General features: G+C 31.6%; 1 protein-coding gene across 1 annotated transcript in view; it reads left to right on the forward strand.

The window, feature by feature from the left end:
- LOC114338381 (D-beta-hydroxybutyrate dehydrogenase, mitochondrial) overlaps nt 1-16,776 on the forward strand; it is a 162,524-nt gene that overhangs the window by 103,595 nt on the left and 42,153 nt on the right. Inside the window, exon 4 of the mRNA XM_028288975.2 lies at nt 14,483-14,693. Within this exon, the coding sequence (XP_028144776.1) occupies nt 14,483-14,693 (211 nt within the window). The remainder of the gene's footprint in view (nt 1-14,482; nt 14,694-16,776) is intronic.

Genomic DNA, 16,776 nt, shown 5'->3' on the forward strand with positions numbered 1-16,776 from the left:
ACAATTTTCTGGTCTGCACTTTAAAGGGCATAAGTATAGTCCGTCTAGAAAGTATCCGGAATTTTATATTTTTCCTAATTTTAATAGATTTCCTTTTTGTAACATTTTAAGACAAAAGTAATGCATCAAGTAGGTTGTGCCGATAGTAGGTTATGGACAAATCGCATGACAACACCATCTGTCAAATATTTTTGTTTATAAACAGACTTAAGATTTGTGAAATAATGTCGCAAGTAGAAAAAAGAAAAGTGGTGGAATATTTGTATAGAAAGGGTGTTCGAAACGTTAAAAAATTAGTGCAATTGACTGAACTCGGAAAAAGTGCAGTGTATGAGACAATAAAGAGGATAAAAAATGGCATAGATATGAGATATAGACCATTTTCGGATAGACCGCGTAAGATTAGCGGAAACAATTTAAATGCTGTAGTGGCTTTAGGATGACAAAATCCGCGCCTAGGGTTTCGAAAATTAGCGAACAGATTTGGAAATCGACGAAGAATAAAAGTGTGCCCAGAAACTGTCCGCATGTCACTGAAAAGGCAAGGCTACATATCAAGGAATCCAAAAAAAATCCATACAATGACACCTCTGCAAAGGCAACGAAGAATAGATTTTTGTCAACGTTTTCGAGAAGATAATTTTAATATGTAATGTCTTTATATCTGATGAAAGCTGTTTCCAGCTTGGTGCAAATCATCTAAAAGTCCTATCAAGAGAAAATGTTACCGTTCAAATTTCCAAATTTCCCACTAAAATAATGGTTTGGGGAGCAATATCTAAGCGTGGTGCTACACCTATCTTATACTTAATGGTACTGTTGATAGTGCGAAATATTGTGACATCCTAAATGGTTTTCTTCTTGAAACGGCTCATGTTTTATATCCAGAGGGGTGGCGTTTTCAGCAAGATAATGCAAGATGCCATACTTCTGCTTATACGCAAGCTTGGATGCAAGAACACGAATTGGCAACAATCCCGTGGCCAGCGGCATCTCCAGATCTTAGCCCCATTGAAAACATATGGGGACTGATCCGACTGATGAAGATTGAAGTGGAACGAGCAGCGCCACGAGATAAAGAAAGTTTGGTTCGGTCAGTTTTACAGGCCTGGAACACCATTACTGAAAATTATGGCCTTGACCTAGTTTCGGGTGTACCTGGACGTTTAGTTAAGTGTTTAGATTTAAATGGAGGTTGTATATGTAAATTAGATGAATTATTTGTTGAAATTTTATATTTCAAGTGATAGAAATAAATACCGTAAAATTATAATTCTGCTTTCTTTTTTCCGGATACTTTCTAGACGGACTATACAAATTCACTGTTTGTAGTAAAATCTGATCAAAGGTTCAAAATACTCTGTGAAATCGTAGTTTGTATAAACTTTTTCAGACTGTTAATAAACATTGATCTTATAGATATAGCCTTTTAATTTTATAGATAAAAAAACTTTATCTACCCAAATGTAAAAATCGCTAACAGAAAATGCTGCGCAAAATGATCACTAATAAACAGAGATAGCACTCTAATATTTTAGGTCAGATTAAATTGAAAAGCTTAAAGTGAAAGCTGTCTTAGTTCGTTGAGTTAGAGCTTTCGCATTCAAGACTTAATTTGCTTTTCATCTGATTTATATCTCTTAAAAATAGGTTATGCGGGGTAATTATTAAAGGAACAAAAACATGCAAAGACTGATAATAATTAATTCGTGTTTGTTACTTATTAAAAATACCGCATAATTAACCCTTAGAGGACTGCAATGTGATTTTTGGCAAACTAGCTAATATTTTGTGGATTTTAGTAGTATAAGACATAAAATAATGGAAAAAATAATTTTTTCCTTCATTTAATTTTTGAAATCTAAAAAAAATGATGGTACCACAGCGGAACCACTAGGTCACTTGAATGAATAGTTATTTTGAATCAAACGGTTCCGTTTGTCTGATAAACAATGTCCAATTGTGCCAACATGTGCGCGATTTGGTTCCTTTTTGGTAATACAACTAGAACATCTAACTTTTCTTGCACATGTTGGAAAATTTTTTGTCAGCTCTTATTTTAATAGACACCCACCTATATTTTGACTGAATTTTTGAAAGTTGTATTTCTGATTTGTTTCTTGTGACACGTTAGCATTACCAACAATCAAACCTGCTGCAACTGCTAACTTTAATTTCTTCAGTTTAATAACAAGGCCGTCCATTTTTTCCTTAAAAATTAAGTAGGCGTGCACCGCCATCAAATCACTTAAAACCTGCAATTTCACTAGATTCAAGAAAGGAAACAAGATAATGTCATAAGCAATCCAGAAACGCTCACAAGAGGAGATTTGAAGACAACAGTACCATATAAATATAAAGGGGTGCCAAGGAAAAGGAACCAAGAAGAATATGCGGAGGGATAAAAGAACAAGGTCTGTGGCGCAAGCGTTACAACTTTGAGTTGTATAGAAGTTTTGGAGAACCTGACGTACAACTCGTTAAGGTAGCATGTCTTAAATGGATAGATCATGTAATCAGGCGAGAGGAAGATGCCATAGTCAGAAAAGTTCTTGTCCGAAGAGGGTCGACAGGACAACGACCAAAATCTATTGGAATTAGAGCATGGAGAAGAGTTGCCAGAGACAGAGGCGAATGGAGGATTGTTCTAAAGAAAGCTTTGGCTCATAAAGCGCTGTAACGCAACTGATGATCATGATTAAGGAAAGGGAATACTGACTACAACGAAAAGATGCGTCAGCAGTCATTAAAAATAGACCTGATAAAGAGGAAAATCAAAGAAGTAGCTCTCACCTTACTTAATTAACAAAGGAAAATGTGTAGCAAACCTTCATCCACTAATAGAAGGTCAGAGACCCATTACCTACACATTGTCATAAGCAATAATTAGACAAACAATGCACAAATACACAACACATAAACTCACAACAAATCAGAATTTGATCTCGCTCACAGATCTCAAACAACTCAAGCCATGGGTAGCTGCTTTCAAGATCGAGGCCGAGTGAGTTGCCTGTCAATTTGGTCAACCGCCAAAACTACTCAACATACAGGTCTATAACCTCCACATTTTAATTTAATTTTTTTTTATTTTTTGAAAACACTCTCTTGACCTCTCTCTTCAATCCTGACCCCCTGGAGGGAGTGTAGTGGTCGACGTGATGTTGTGTATTGTCCGTCTCCAAAGATCTCTGTCTTTGGTCATTTCTTTTAACTCATGCATAGGTCTTTTGCATATTCCTGTAATCTGATCGATCCATCTTGTTGGGGATCTTCCTCGTGATCTTCGGCCTTCCACCTTTCCTTGTATAAGGAGTCTTTCCATTGTAGTATAATATGAACCCTCTGTATAAATCATAATTTAAAGGAGATGTTATTAACCTTTAGGGTATTGAACAGATATAAAAACAATAGTTTATAGTTTTGTATCACATGTTTATTATGCGTGAACTTGAACTATATTTGTTATGATTTAGATCGGTATAAGACATGCTGATGCTGAGGAATCAGTATTGGAGATAGACAGATAATTATTAACTTAGTTTGTAGAAGTCGAGAAGCTATGAATCATTAGTGTTATTATTTACATATTGGTCGTTACCAGTGAATAAAGTATAATGTATCGAAGACGTATTTATTCTTTTTAATTAATTAGAACCAGATTGCATTAACATCACACTTATTTGCGACACCATGTTTTCTGTGTTTGCTCTCATAACATGTCCAAAGTATTTTAATTGTTGGAGATGAACTCTACTGGAGAGTCGATGGCTAACTTTTAGCTCTCTTAAAATTGAATTATGTGTTCTATGGTCGGTCCAAGGAATTCGTAGCATTTGTCTCCAACAGAACTTTTCAGTGGCGTCTATTTTTCTTCTTTCCGAATTTCTCAGGGTTTAAGATTCACATCCGTAGGTCAGTATTGGGAATATTAAGCAGTTGATCAACCTCATCTTTAACGCTCTTGAAATTTGAGAGTCCTTCCATATTGTGGTCATTTTTGCTGTGGCGACTTTTGCTAGATCACATCTACGTTTTATTTCTTCCTGTAGTGACTCTGTGTTTGTGATTAATAATCCCAGATATAAGTATGAGCTCACAACCTCAAACCGATCAATTGTGGTTTTGTGTGGATGATTGTTATGTAGTCTATCCACTATCATGATCTTTGTCTTTGATATGTTTAATTGCAGACCAAATATTTGACTTTCGTTTTCAACGTTCTCGAGCGTTTAAAAACGCTCTCTTGATGGGAAAGCGAAAAGTCAAAAATAAAAATACACTCACAGAAAAAAATATTGCATATTTTATTAAGTGTGTTTTTGAAATGGTGGCTGTACATTGCCGTTTAAGAAATCACCTAAAAAAATTAGGTAAGGTGAATTAACCATGGTGCAGAAAGTGCGCAATATAAGAAGATACAGCCATACACATAGTATGCCATTGCAGTGTGCTAGGTGATGTAAGGCACTGGTCAACTGAAGTTTGAACAAGAAGAGATCCTAAGACTACCAATAATAAAACTGTTGGCCTTCGTTGAGGCCACAAAACTCATTTGAGTTTTAGGAAAAAATAAGGTGTAATACAAAGGTTTTATGGCCAAGTGCCAGAGACAAACGAGTCTAGCCTGAGTTAAGAAGAAGAAAATATTGAGCGAGTATAAAATATGCAATGTTTTTGTCTGTCAGTATATAAAATCTAATTTTCATTGCAATCAATTATCGCTTAATCCCATATAAACATAACTAATTTATTTAAAACTAAAAATAACTAAACTAACTAAACTTTGAGAATAAATGGATTATGTTGATTAAAAACACATTTAAGCAAATTGCGACTGTCCACACTTTTATCACATTTTCCAAATATAATTTTAAAATCTAACTACATGACTTGCTGAAACTTTACACCGTTAATTGAGAATATTCGTAGTATTCCGAGTTTTGATCATAGTAGAAGTAGTTCCAAACATTTCTAATCTCTGCCTGCAAGTTATTAAATTTCCTTTGACAGCAGCAAGTTAACACTAAAACTAATTACCATTCCTTTGTGGAGTGATGATTGAATTGGTGAGAGTTGACAGTAAAACTAGAAATATATTATTTTTGAATAAACTATTTAAAAGTATTTTTACTGTCATTTTAGTATCATCGGAAAACCGATCAAATTAAAATCGAAATTTACTATGACAAAAAAAAGTATGTAGTTTTTTTACAGAAAATAATATAAGAAATGCCAATATAAGTGTGGCGAATTACCAGCAACTGAGCAAGAAAGGCGCTTCAACAAAATTTAACAGACTCGGTATTTTTCACATACAAAAATTAATATTATATTTTTTACTGCATTAAACCCATAAATACAATTCTTAATTTTGAATAATTACTTCATCCAACCCTTAATAATATGCTATTACTGACTCGACCCCACTCTCTAGCTGACCTAAGTATAAGCACAGTATAATGCTAACGAATCAGTAGGGTCACAATGCGAAATATCATTATTTTTTGTTCTCTATGTTTCATTTTGACGACACCGAATTCATCAAAAATGTTAGTCCTTTGCGAAGATGAATGACAGTGATTTGTCGTTAGAGTCACGCATTTACCGTGATTGGTTGTTATAGTCGCGCATTCAAATTTTTTTCTCGGAGTGGACTGCAAAATTGGAACCATCAAAATAGAAAATGACACTACTGATTCGTTAACATTATACTATGGTGTAAGCATACTTACGTTGAGTCCGGAAATCTTTACCTATGCGTGGTCATTTAAAGCATACGAAATAAGTCGATGATAAGTCGGAAATTCAAATTTACTAAAGGCAACAGCAAGTGACAGTAAGTGACTGTAAGTGACGTGTAATTAAATACAATATTAAAAAAACGAGCCTGTACCGCCATTAAGAAGAACAAAAAAATACACTTTCTTCAAATAAACTTTTTTATCCGATGCCTAGATTTTGTGTCATTTTGGAACTACTAATGAAATAAAAAATTTTAGTAGTTCCAAAATGACTCAAAATCTAGGCATCGGATAAAAAATTTTATTTGAAGAAAGTGTATTTTTTTGTTCTTGTTAATGGCGGTACAGGCTCGTTTTTTTAATATTCTATTTAATTACAGAGTAATTTCCACATATTAATATATTTTTCAAATTGGGCTCTGTACCGCCATTCTTTATTATATTACGAATATGTGTGCCAAATATCTCGAAAAAATATTCAAAATTATAGCCGCAATCTTGGAACGCGTTTTGGCTACCTGTTGATCGCTACTGTATCACCTAAATAAAAAGTTATTTATTGTGTATTATTTGTGGAAGATCCAAGCAGAGAATACATCAGGATAATATATTCTGTGATCCAAGTATTTTGTTGTTAAAGATGTTCAAAATTGTAAGCGTTCCATAACAATATATTATTAAAAAATCACTTTAAACTTTTCCTCTTTTCTCGATTGAGTATTAGTCTTTGTTGTACAAATAAATTATTACAATCACTGAATACATAGTTAGTGAAAAAATTATCACATTTATTAACTGAATTAATAATTTGCAATTATAAAAATAACAGTTATCCAAGAACATTCAAAAGACATCTCTTTAAAATTAATCATGACATTGTCAAGTAGAATGACGTTCTAGTAATGTTTACATATCCATACCAGTGTGAATTTTACTACACGTAATTTGCCGTGTAAAGACAGAAAAAGCAGAGGTACACGTAAAATATTTGCGAATTATGTACCCATAGCCTTAATGGTTTATTTTGAACATCGTCCTAAATACATTATACCATGAAATATAAATTCCATTCTCGACTTGTTTTTTCAATAAATTATAATCAACAATAGATATAAATTGGCAATAAACGATTTCAAAATATGGTTTTGAAAATTTTGCAAGAATTTGCAGCTGCTTGTAATAAATTTCGGCTTGAAGTTTCAGATGGTTTGCAGATATCTATATTTAATCTGACTAAGATTATTTCCGTTCAGTCTAAAGGTGACACAATTTGGTAACACTGACCGTGGCCACAGTTGTTTAGATGAGCTAGAATCAGAAATACTGGAGCGAGATATTTCTTAAGAGTTTATATTTTTAACGCTTATATTTTATTTTTAAACAGGTGACTGATTCGACCAATACTTGGTAGAAACTCACTTTATAAATAAAATACGGCACAATACAGCTTTATAAATTTATTCAAACTCGACGATCGGTTTTAAGTGTCAACACACTTAAATACAAAGTAAATTGAACATATGGCTCATATTAATCCAATAACTGCCAAAAAGTTTTTTTGTTTTCATCTGTTTTGAAAAAATGTGAAAACGTTGAATTATCCACGTCCGTCTTTCCGTCCGTAAATACAACTCCTCCGTTTTTAGATAGAATGACAAATGGGGTGTCGAATGAAAGCTTACAACATTTCATAGAATAGTCCAAGTAATGAAACTTAAAATAGGTCAAAACCTCGCAATTTTTACAGAATAGATCGATTTGCTTGAAAATTTGAGAATAAGTAGTGGATAGTCCAAGGATCAAAATCTATATCATGCCAAAATGTGCTTTTACCATGGAGGTGGTTGCCACCCCACTTCGGGGGTGGAAATTTTTATTATATTTTGACCACAAGAGTTGGTAAAAACATTCATTATAAGCAAAAAACGTTTTATACATATTTTTGATAAAATTAATAGTTTTCGATTTATTCGCTATCGAAAGTGTTATTTTTATATAAAAAAAAAATCAATGTTTTTAATCAGTTTTCTGCTAATAACTCAAAAGTTTTCGTTTTATCAAAACAAATTTACGTAAAAAACTGTACCTTTTGAAAAAATAAACAAAACCGTTTTTTTTTTTTTTCTTTAAGGCCAATAGTAATCGAGCTATACTTAATTACATGTTGGCTCTTCTTCGTCAAATACTAAATATTGTAGTTTTAAAGTCAAAGGATGGGAAAACTATGCATTTTTCGAGGATAACTTGTTGCAACTAATTTAAAGTATTTAAAAATATGTATTTCCAGAAATAAAAAAAAATGTCTAGCTAAAAAAAATAAGTGACTTATAATGAAAAGAATGTCAGTTCCTATGTTTTTCAGCAAAAAAGTGATCGTAAACAATCCCCTAATCACCACCCTAATTAAAATTTGTCATTGACCTGATTTGGTTTTCTTGATTTATGTATTGTTAATAGGTTCTAGAAGTTTGATCGGCTTAGAATAATTAGTTTAAAAAAAATGAAGTTAAAAGCGAATAACGAGTTTTTGTAGTTTGGTAAAAAATGCCATTTTCTTCAGAATAGAAAGATTAGCATCAGAGATACGAAAAAATATTTAAATATGAAATTGTAGCTTATTCAATTCCCAAGAACTTGGTTTACAAAAATTTTTTTACAGCAAAAATTGAGTGAGGTATTGATAATTAAAACTTGTAATATCATGCAAAAACCACCTTTATCAACCCTTTCGATGCCACCTCTTTTTGTGACTGAGAATTTTAAAAAGACTATAGCCTTATAGATTTTGTAAAAACCTAAAAAATTATTTTTTAACGAACTTTCTAAGATAAAAAATAAAAAAAGTTACGGTTAAAAATCAATATATTTTTTTGAAAAAAAAAAGGAGAAATTTAATTGGAAGCATAATAATGTAAGTTATGCGGTGTTTTTAGTCATTGGCCTTATTTATTCTTCTTTATTTATGTATTATTAATAGATTCTGGACGCTTGACTGGCTTAGCAAGATTAGTTCTAAAAAAACTGAAGTTTAAAGCGAATAACGAATTTTTGTAGTTTGGTAAACAATGTAATTTTCTTCAGAATAGAAAGATTAGGATCAGAGATACGAAAAAATGCTTAAATATGAAATTGTAGGTAATTTAATTCCCACGAAATCGGTTTAATAAAATTTGTTTTACAGCAAAAATTGAGTGAATCGTAAATGAGTATACCATCGAAAAACATTGATTTTTTAAATATAAAACTAATACTTTCGATAGTGAATAAATTAAAAACTGCTAATTTTATCAAAAAAATGTATAGAACATTTTTTGCTTAGAATGAATGTTTTTATTAACTTTTTCGGTCAAAATATAATAAAAAATTTCCACCCCCGAGATTAGGTGGCAACCATCCCCATGGTTAAACCGCTTGTCGGCATCATATAGATATTAATCCATGGACTATTCACTACTTATTCTCGAATTTTCAAGCAAATCGATCCATTCTGTAAAAATTGCGAGGTGAAAAGCTTTGGTTCCTGGACTAGAAGCGTTCCTTTAGATTTACCGATATGTGTATTTTAGTGTATCCCTTTTTTCTGATCCTTTGCTGTTTCTCTCATATCTCACATGCTAATTTCTGAGAAGTCTTGCTTCATTGCTTCCATACATTTCTTCTTTGGATGTCCTCTTATTTTTCCCTATTTATTCCTCCTTCAATATTGTTTTAACCTTTTGGTTCTATGACAGTGACTTTTGGGCTACATGATTTAGCCGCATTATAATGCCACTGAACCGAAAATCAACTACATCCTCATTATTTCTTTATCTGTTCGTCTTCTCCAAATATTATCTGCCCTCTGTATTCCTCTGAAGATTTTTCGGAGCACCTTCTTTCCCATATCTCTATTTTCTTTTCTTTTTGCTGCTTTATAATCCACGTTTCGCTGACATACATCATTGTAGGTCTTATTACTGCCTCGTAGACTCACAATTTTGCTGTTATTGACATATGTTTTTCTTAAACTTAGTGATCCTATCGCTCTGCTTCTCTTCACTAAGATTTTGTCTTTTTCTTTTCCTTCTTTTCCCGTGTTCGATATGGTTACTCTTAAGTATTTCTGGAAATCTTTTTCTAGATGTTATTTTGTTCTCGCTAGTAGCATCAGTCATCCGTATACGCTATCCACTATTCCTTAGCAACAATATTAGCTAGCCCTGTTTTTGCTCCAGTACTAGGTTAAATAAATTCATTGATAGCAGTTTCCCTTGTTTTAAACCTCTATTCTCTGTGAACTGCCTTGAAAAGTTTTCTTCCATTGTTCCCTATTTATCGTATTCCTAAACGTCATTCTCACTAGCCTTTAGTATATTATACCTTTTCTATTTATTTTTATCGTTTATTATAAATTAATAAATGAAAATAGTTTCTGTCCTTGTGGGATCGGTACTCACCGGAGGGACCGCAGACGTTCGGATACAATTAGTGTCTCTTTGCAAAGACAATGACGTCGAATTTGCAAAGTAAAAAGACACTTACTCAACACACACACTACACATTACTCCCCTGAGTTAGTGATAAGTAGCCCAGTAAATGAACGGGAAATTCGGCGATACCGTGTAATTTTCAGGGGCAACTCCGAATTGCATGAAAATTTGGATTTAGGTTCTACTTACCCTCCACTTCAAAGTTGAAATTGTGCCGTTGGTTGCTTTTACTTGGGGGGTGACAGTCACCCCTTCTCAGGGGTGAAAAAGCATAGGTTCAAGATAAGACCAGAAATTGATAAATTAAGTGATTTTAAGCAACTTTTGTTCTATAAGGTTTTTTACCTAAGTCAATACTTTTCGAGTTATTTGCCATTGAAAATGTTGATTTTTCGACAAAAGAACTACGTTTTCAGACGGTTTTTCGCAAATAACTCAAAAAGTAAATATTTTATGGAAAAAAATGTCCTTAGCAAAAATGTAGCTTATAAAAAACCCAAAAAAATGGTGTATCATTAAAGTCTATCAATCAAATAAAAACAAAGTTGTAGCTCATGAAAAATACGTTCTTATTCGTCTAATTCCAAATCAAATATTTCAAGGTGAAATCACCGAAAAATTAAGCACTTTTCGGGAAAAACCCATTTAAACTTTTTTAAAGTGTTCATAAAAAGCTTTGTTTTAATCGTTAACAAAAGTTTTAGATTTACCTATTTATTTTTTATATGATCTGTCAGTCTCACCGGTTTAAAGTGTTTATTTTTGAAAGGGTTATAATTGAGAAAGCTTGAATGGGTCAGTAATCAGGAGTGTATGCAAATTTTGAACAGCCATATCTTAACCAATTTTTGTCTTACGGAGAAACAAAATACAACTAGCATATTTATAACAGCAAAACCTACATTTTTTTACTCCTTAAGATTTTTCTTATCACTAATACTTTTTAAGTTATTTTGAAAAAATGAAATTTTTCAAAAATTTTTAGAAATATTTTTTTAATATAAAACCAAATGTTTTCAAAAATAAGCACTTCAAACCAATTAAACTTACAGATCATATAAATAATACACATACAGTTAAAATAGATGGTAAAGTCAAACGATTAATTTCATGTAGGGTGCTAAATAGGGGGAGGTTTTCACGATTTTTTTTTTACAAAAAAAGGGGCCAACTTTTTTTTTCACTGTAACTCGTTTATTTTTGATGCTGTAAACTTTTGTAAAAAACAAATAATAAGCTTTTTTTCGATGCTTTAAAAGTGTTAATAAGGTTTTCCCGAAAAACTCTTCTTTCTTCGGTGATTTCGCGTTGAATTATTCGATTTGGAATTAGACGAATAAGAACGTATTTTTCATGAGCTACAACTTTGCTTCTATTCAATTTGTAGACTTTACTGGTACACCATTTTTTTCGTTTTATTATAGGCTACACTTTTGCTAAAAATATTTTTTTCGATAAAATATTTACTTTTTGAGTTATTTGGGAAAAACTGTCTGAAAACGTAGTTTTTTTGTCGAAAAATCAACATTTTAAATCGCGAATAACTCGAAAAGTATTGACTTAAGTAAAAAAAAACTTTATAGAACAAAAGGTGGTCAAAATAAGTCAATTTATCCATTTCCGGCCTTATTTTAAAGACCCGTTTTTCACCCCCCGAGAAGGGGTAAATGTCACCCCCCCCCCAAGTAAAAGCAACCAACGGCACAAATTCAACTTTGAAGTGGAGGGTAAGTAGAACCTAAATCCAAATTTTCATGCAATTCGGAGTTGCCCCTGGAAATTACACTCCAAAACGGTCATTTATTGGGCTAAAGGTATAGTCTAAAAAATCATTATGAAATTGGCTGGCCAATTGGTTGTGAAAACCAGTGCCAATCAAACACAAAACACACACACACACATATTTATTTTTATCTCTCTAATGTTACAATCCAGATTAAGACATACGGTTCACACTCCCTCTAAGGGGAAAATTCACTCATTAAGCTCTGGTGTTGAGCCCTTTCCGTATTACCGAGCCCTAGGTGACTTGATAAGCCGGGGTATCTCCCAAAAATTTTTTACGCATCTGAACGTCGATAATAGCACAGCTTTCTGCATAATCTTAGTGAAATGTTTGTTGAGACTCAGCTTTTTTATATTCTCTAGGTGGTTCTTCGGAATGACTTCAGTAGTAAAAGCAATAAATAGGTGTTGTTTGCGTAGATCTCCTTATATTTGTATTTCGAGATTTATATTATATTTGGCGATTTTTTCGTTGTATTTAACACGCAGATTATTACTGCGTGTTACATCATCTAGTATGACCACATCTATTGGTGTTGTTTGTCTAGTCAGTTTATTAACTACATAATACGAGATCCGGTCTATTGTGTGCCACTGGTTGGTCTGTGAGCACAGTGCGATCCCAGGATAACTTGTGGTTGTCGTTTTCAAGCGTCCTGGCAGGGACATATTAATAATTAGATTCCGGATTTCTAAGCATAATGCTTATGGTAAATAATACAAGCAGGACTATTTTCTTTTTAAATATGAACGAAATATGCAAAAATAAGTCATTTTGACAGCCCTTTTTTATGCTTTTTTGCTTTTTTTAAATTATTATGCCTTTTTTGAATTTTGTGCTTATCTGGTGCTTTTTTATATAATATTATCATATTTTGCATTTGCGAACAGCAGAAATTTAATTTTGATCTATGTAGTGCAATTTTGGACTCTGATCTCCCTTTAAATAAATTGCAAAATGAAAGTTTTAAATCATTTTTGGAAAAGTACCTACTATCGAAGACATATGCCGGATGAAAATACTCTGCGAAAAAATATGTTAATTGCATTTAAAATAAAACCAGAAAAAAAGTAAAAACACTAGTGGGAAACAATTACATCTGGTTTGCTGTGGACGAGGCTACGTATATTTGTGGAAGATACGTCGCTAATTACTTCATAGGCGTACTTCACGAAGAAATCTTGACGAAGGGTTATTTAGTGTGCTCAAAAGAACTAGAAGCAATAAATAACAATACAGTTCCAAGATTCGTAAATGACGCTTTAACAAATTTTTATTTTCCCGAGGCTGTGCCCACCAACAAAATATTATTAAAGATTTTCGACGCTGCACCATATATGATCAAAACGGCACAAAATCTTAAAGTGTTTTATCCAAATCTAATTCACTGTACGTGTCTAGCACACGGCCTGAATCGCGTTGCTGAGACTATACGGCTGCAATTTCCACTTGTTAGTGAGTTGATAAAAAATGGAAAAAATTTCAATAAAGCTCCTTTAAGGGTACAACATTTTAGAGACAAATTCCCTAACATTCCATTACCACCGGAACCAGTATTAACTCGGTGGGGTAGATGGTTAGATGCAGCTTTATACTACGCCGAATATTTCGAAAATTTTAAAATCTTCGTATTGGAACTTGAAGAGACTGCTAGCAAATCGAAAAAATAGCAACTGTTCTGTGAGTGAAACAATAAAATATTTGGAGAAACAGAAAATGTCATTAGTTGAGTCGATCCACAAAATAAACAGTTTTGAAAAAAAGATGGAAAGGATCCCTGGAAAAATTGGTCAGATAGTATTAACAAAATTCAAAGATGTATTAGCCAAAAACGAAGGATTTCAAAAGATGAAGAAAATATTTTCAGTTTTAAATTGAGAACACGTTGAAGATATAAATATGGATCCGGCAGTAGTGGCAAAGTATCAGTATGCACCGATAACCAATGTGGACGTTGAAAGAAGCTTTTAGATATACACAAAATGTTTTGAGTTATAGGTGCCGAAACTTTACGATGGAACATTTAAATGAGTAATTAGTTATTTCATGCTTTAAACAAAAATGATATATTTTCCTTCATCTAAAGCGTGTCGATAAAAATTAGGTTAAAGCATTTTTGTTTCAGTTATCTATTTTTTTGTTTATTCTATTTTATTATTAAATTTATAATACGTATTTACTAGTTCTTACCTAAGACTAGAGATAATTACATATATTTTCTTAAAAAAATGGTTTGTCAAAATTTATATGCTTATTTTCATGCTTTTTTGTATAATAAAATGCTTTTTTTCTTAAAATTGTTATGCTTATTAAGCACTTTTTTGCGTTTCTTTATGCTTTTAAATCCGAACTCTATTAATAATAAAGGAGATGATTGGTTTGGAGGAGTCTCAATAATTATGTTACAATTATGGTTATTATTATTATCATACAGATGTTAACAAAATTAAAAACATATCTTTAATTAAATTTCTTTTTTAAAGGTAATCAAGAAAGCAGCTGACATCAACTTCATTGGACCAACCAGAGTTACCCAAATTATGCTTCCTCTTGTCCGCCGCGCTAAAGGTCGCATCGTCATGATCACATCCGGTCTTTGCAGAGTTGCATCTCCAGTTAGGGGGATCCACTGTGGACTGCTGGCTGCTTTGGAATCTCAAGCTGAGTGCTTAAGGAAGGAACTGAAAAGCAGAGGTAAGAATTAAAACGGCATAGATTTTATACAGGGTGTTTTTTTTATTTATTTTATTTTTATTTATTTATTGTTTATACATATGACCTGGCCTCTAGTGACTAATCCAGGTCGTTTTTTCCTGAAGGGATTACAGATATTTTTTTATATTTATACATTTTTTCCTAAACTACTTAATCTATTTTTACAATTTATTAATTAATTTGCCATAATCTATTAATTACATTTAACAAGTACATTTAACAAATTTAAATAAACAATATACATTTGTTAAAATATTTTTGGTACTATCAACTCCGTTCTAAGTTACAAAGACAGCCCCCTCTATTTTCAGAAGAGAGTTGGTAGTCTTTTTTCTTTTTTTTTAATTTAATGAATTTATTGAATGAATGAATGATTTATTGAATTATTATTTTTATTTATTTTATATTGAATTATTATTATTATTATAATTGTAAATATCTATTTTAAAAAAATATATATAAAAAAATATTCATAAACAGGGTGTTTCAAAACATGATGAGACCGTCTGCGTCTGTAGTATAGATAAAAAACTGAAAAATAATTGGGGTCTTTAGTAAATTTTTTTGTAACGCCATCCGTTTTCAAGAAACAGGGCGTTGAACAAAACAAAACTTTACACATTTTTTGCGATTCTGCCGAAAACATTGTAATGAAATTTGGTTAGTTTTAAGAGGTAGTTCATTCAAACACGGCATTCAATTGAAAAAGTTTATTTATTTATTTATTTATTTATTTATTTATTTATTTATTTATTGAAGTTATACTTCTTTACGGGCGTAATGACGGTGAAATTTTATATGGGAAAACCTAGCGACCGGGCGCATGCGCATTATAACTTTGTTCTGATTGGATGTTCAAATGACATGACAAAAATTATCCAATATGGCAGCTGTGGCACAGCTGTGGGACTGTGCATGGTTTGGTTATAATGTATGCTTGTTGCGTTTTAAAATTTGTAGGAAGAGAAACAACAAACAAAAAGTTAGTTAATGGTTATACTGCCTTTTTAAATAGTTTTCATATTATATTTTTGGACTTATTTACATAGAAGAGATGATTGTTGCATGCCAATGTGAAAGCTCATCAAACTGTGCCTAGTATGAGTGCCGCAGATCTCGCTTATTCAAAGCTAAATAATCTTTCACTGGTAAGTGTTTTTTAAATAGTTGATCAAATTTTGTTATGATATTTGAACATAGCCACTTCGCACGACGCAATTGATTGCGAAATTTATTAGTCGTTATACGGGCTCCGATACCTACCTTGAACCTACCAAAATACATAAGTAGTATGTAATACTTTTATTTTACACCTTAATATTCACCTAATATATTGTCTTCTTACCCTATGTTTTGTTGTATTTTTTCAATTCTAAATCATTTCAATTCAAAATCAAAATAATTTGATTTACATAAGTTAAAAATGTCAAAAGGTTAATCTGTTTAGTTAGACGATCTTCGCACATAATGACAAGCTGTGTCTGTAGCGCAGTTTTAATGCGGGTGAATCCCAATACAACGCAAATACCAGCCGCGTGGTAAGTTGGTTCGAATCCCAATAGAAACTTTTATTTTTTTATTTTTTTTATACATTTTATGATTGTAAGTATATTTATTATATAATTTTATTTTCAGAAAATACGTATTTAGTTAAAAATTTTTCCGACAATTAATGTTCAGAAATCATTTGTGGCATTTTTAATGTGTTTGTGTGTGTTTTATTTTTTTATTATTTTAATTTTTGGCACTGTTTTAATAAAAATGTTTGAGAAGTATTAATTATAAATTAATTTAATATTTAAATAAAATATAAATAAAAAGTATATTAATTTCGTTTATAATCATATAATCATATAATAGAAGTATAACTTCTTACGTGCGTACAAAGTACACACACATTCTTTTTTTATTTATTTATTTATTTATTTATTTATTTATTTATTTATTTATTTATTTATTTATTTATTTATTTATTTATTTATTTATTTATTTATTTATTTATTTATTTATTTATTTATTTATTTATTTATTTATTTATTTATAGTAAATACCAATGACCTGG

The sequence above is a fragment of the Diabrotica virgifera genome, chromosome 6 (genome assembly GCF_917563875.1).
Source record: "Diabrotica virgifera virgifera chromosome 6, PGI_DIABVI_V3a".
Lineage (NCBI taxonomy): Eukaryota > Metazoa > Arthropoda > Insecta > Coleoptera > Chrysomelidae > Diabrotica > Diabrotica virgifera.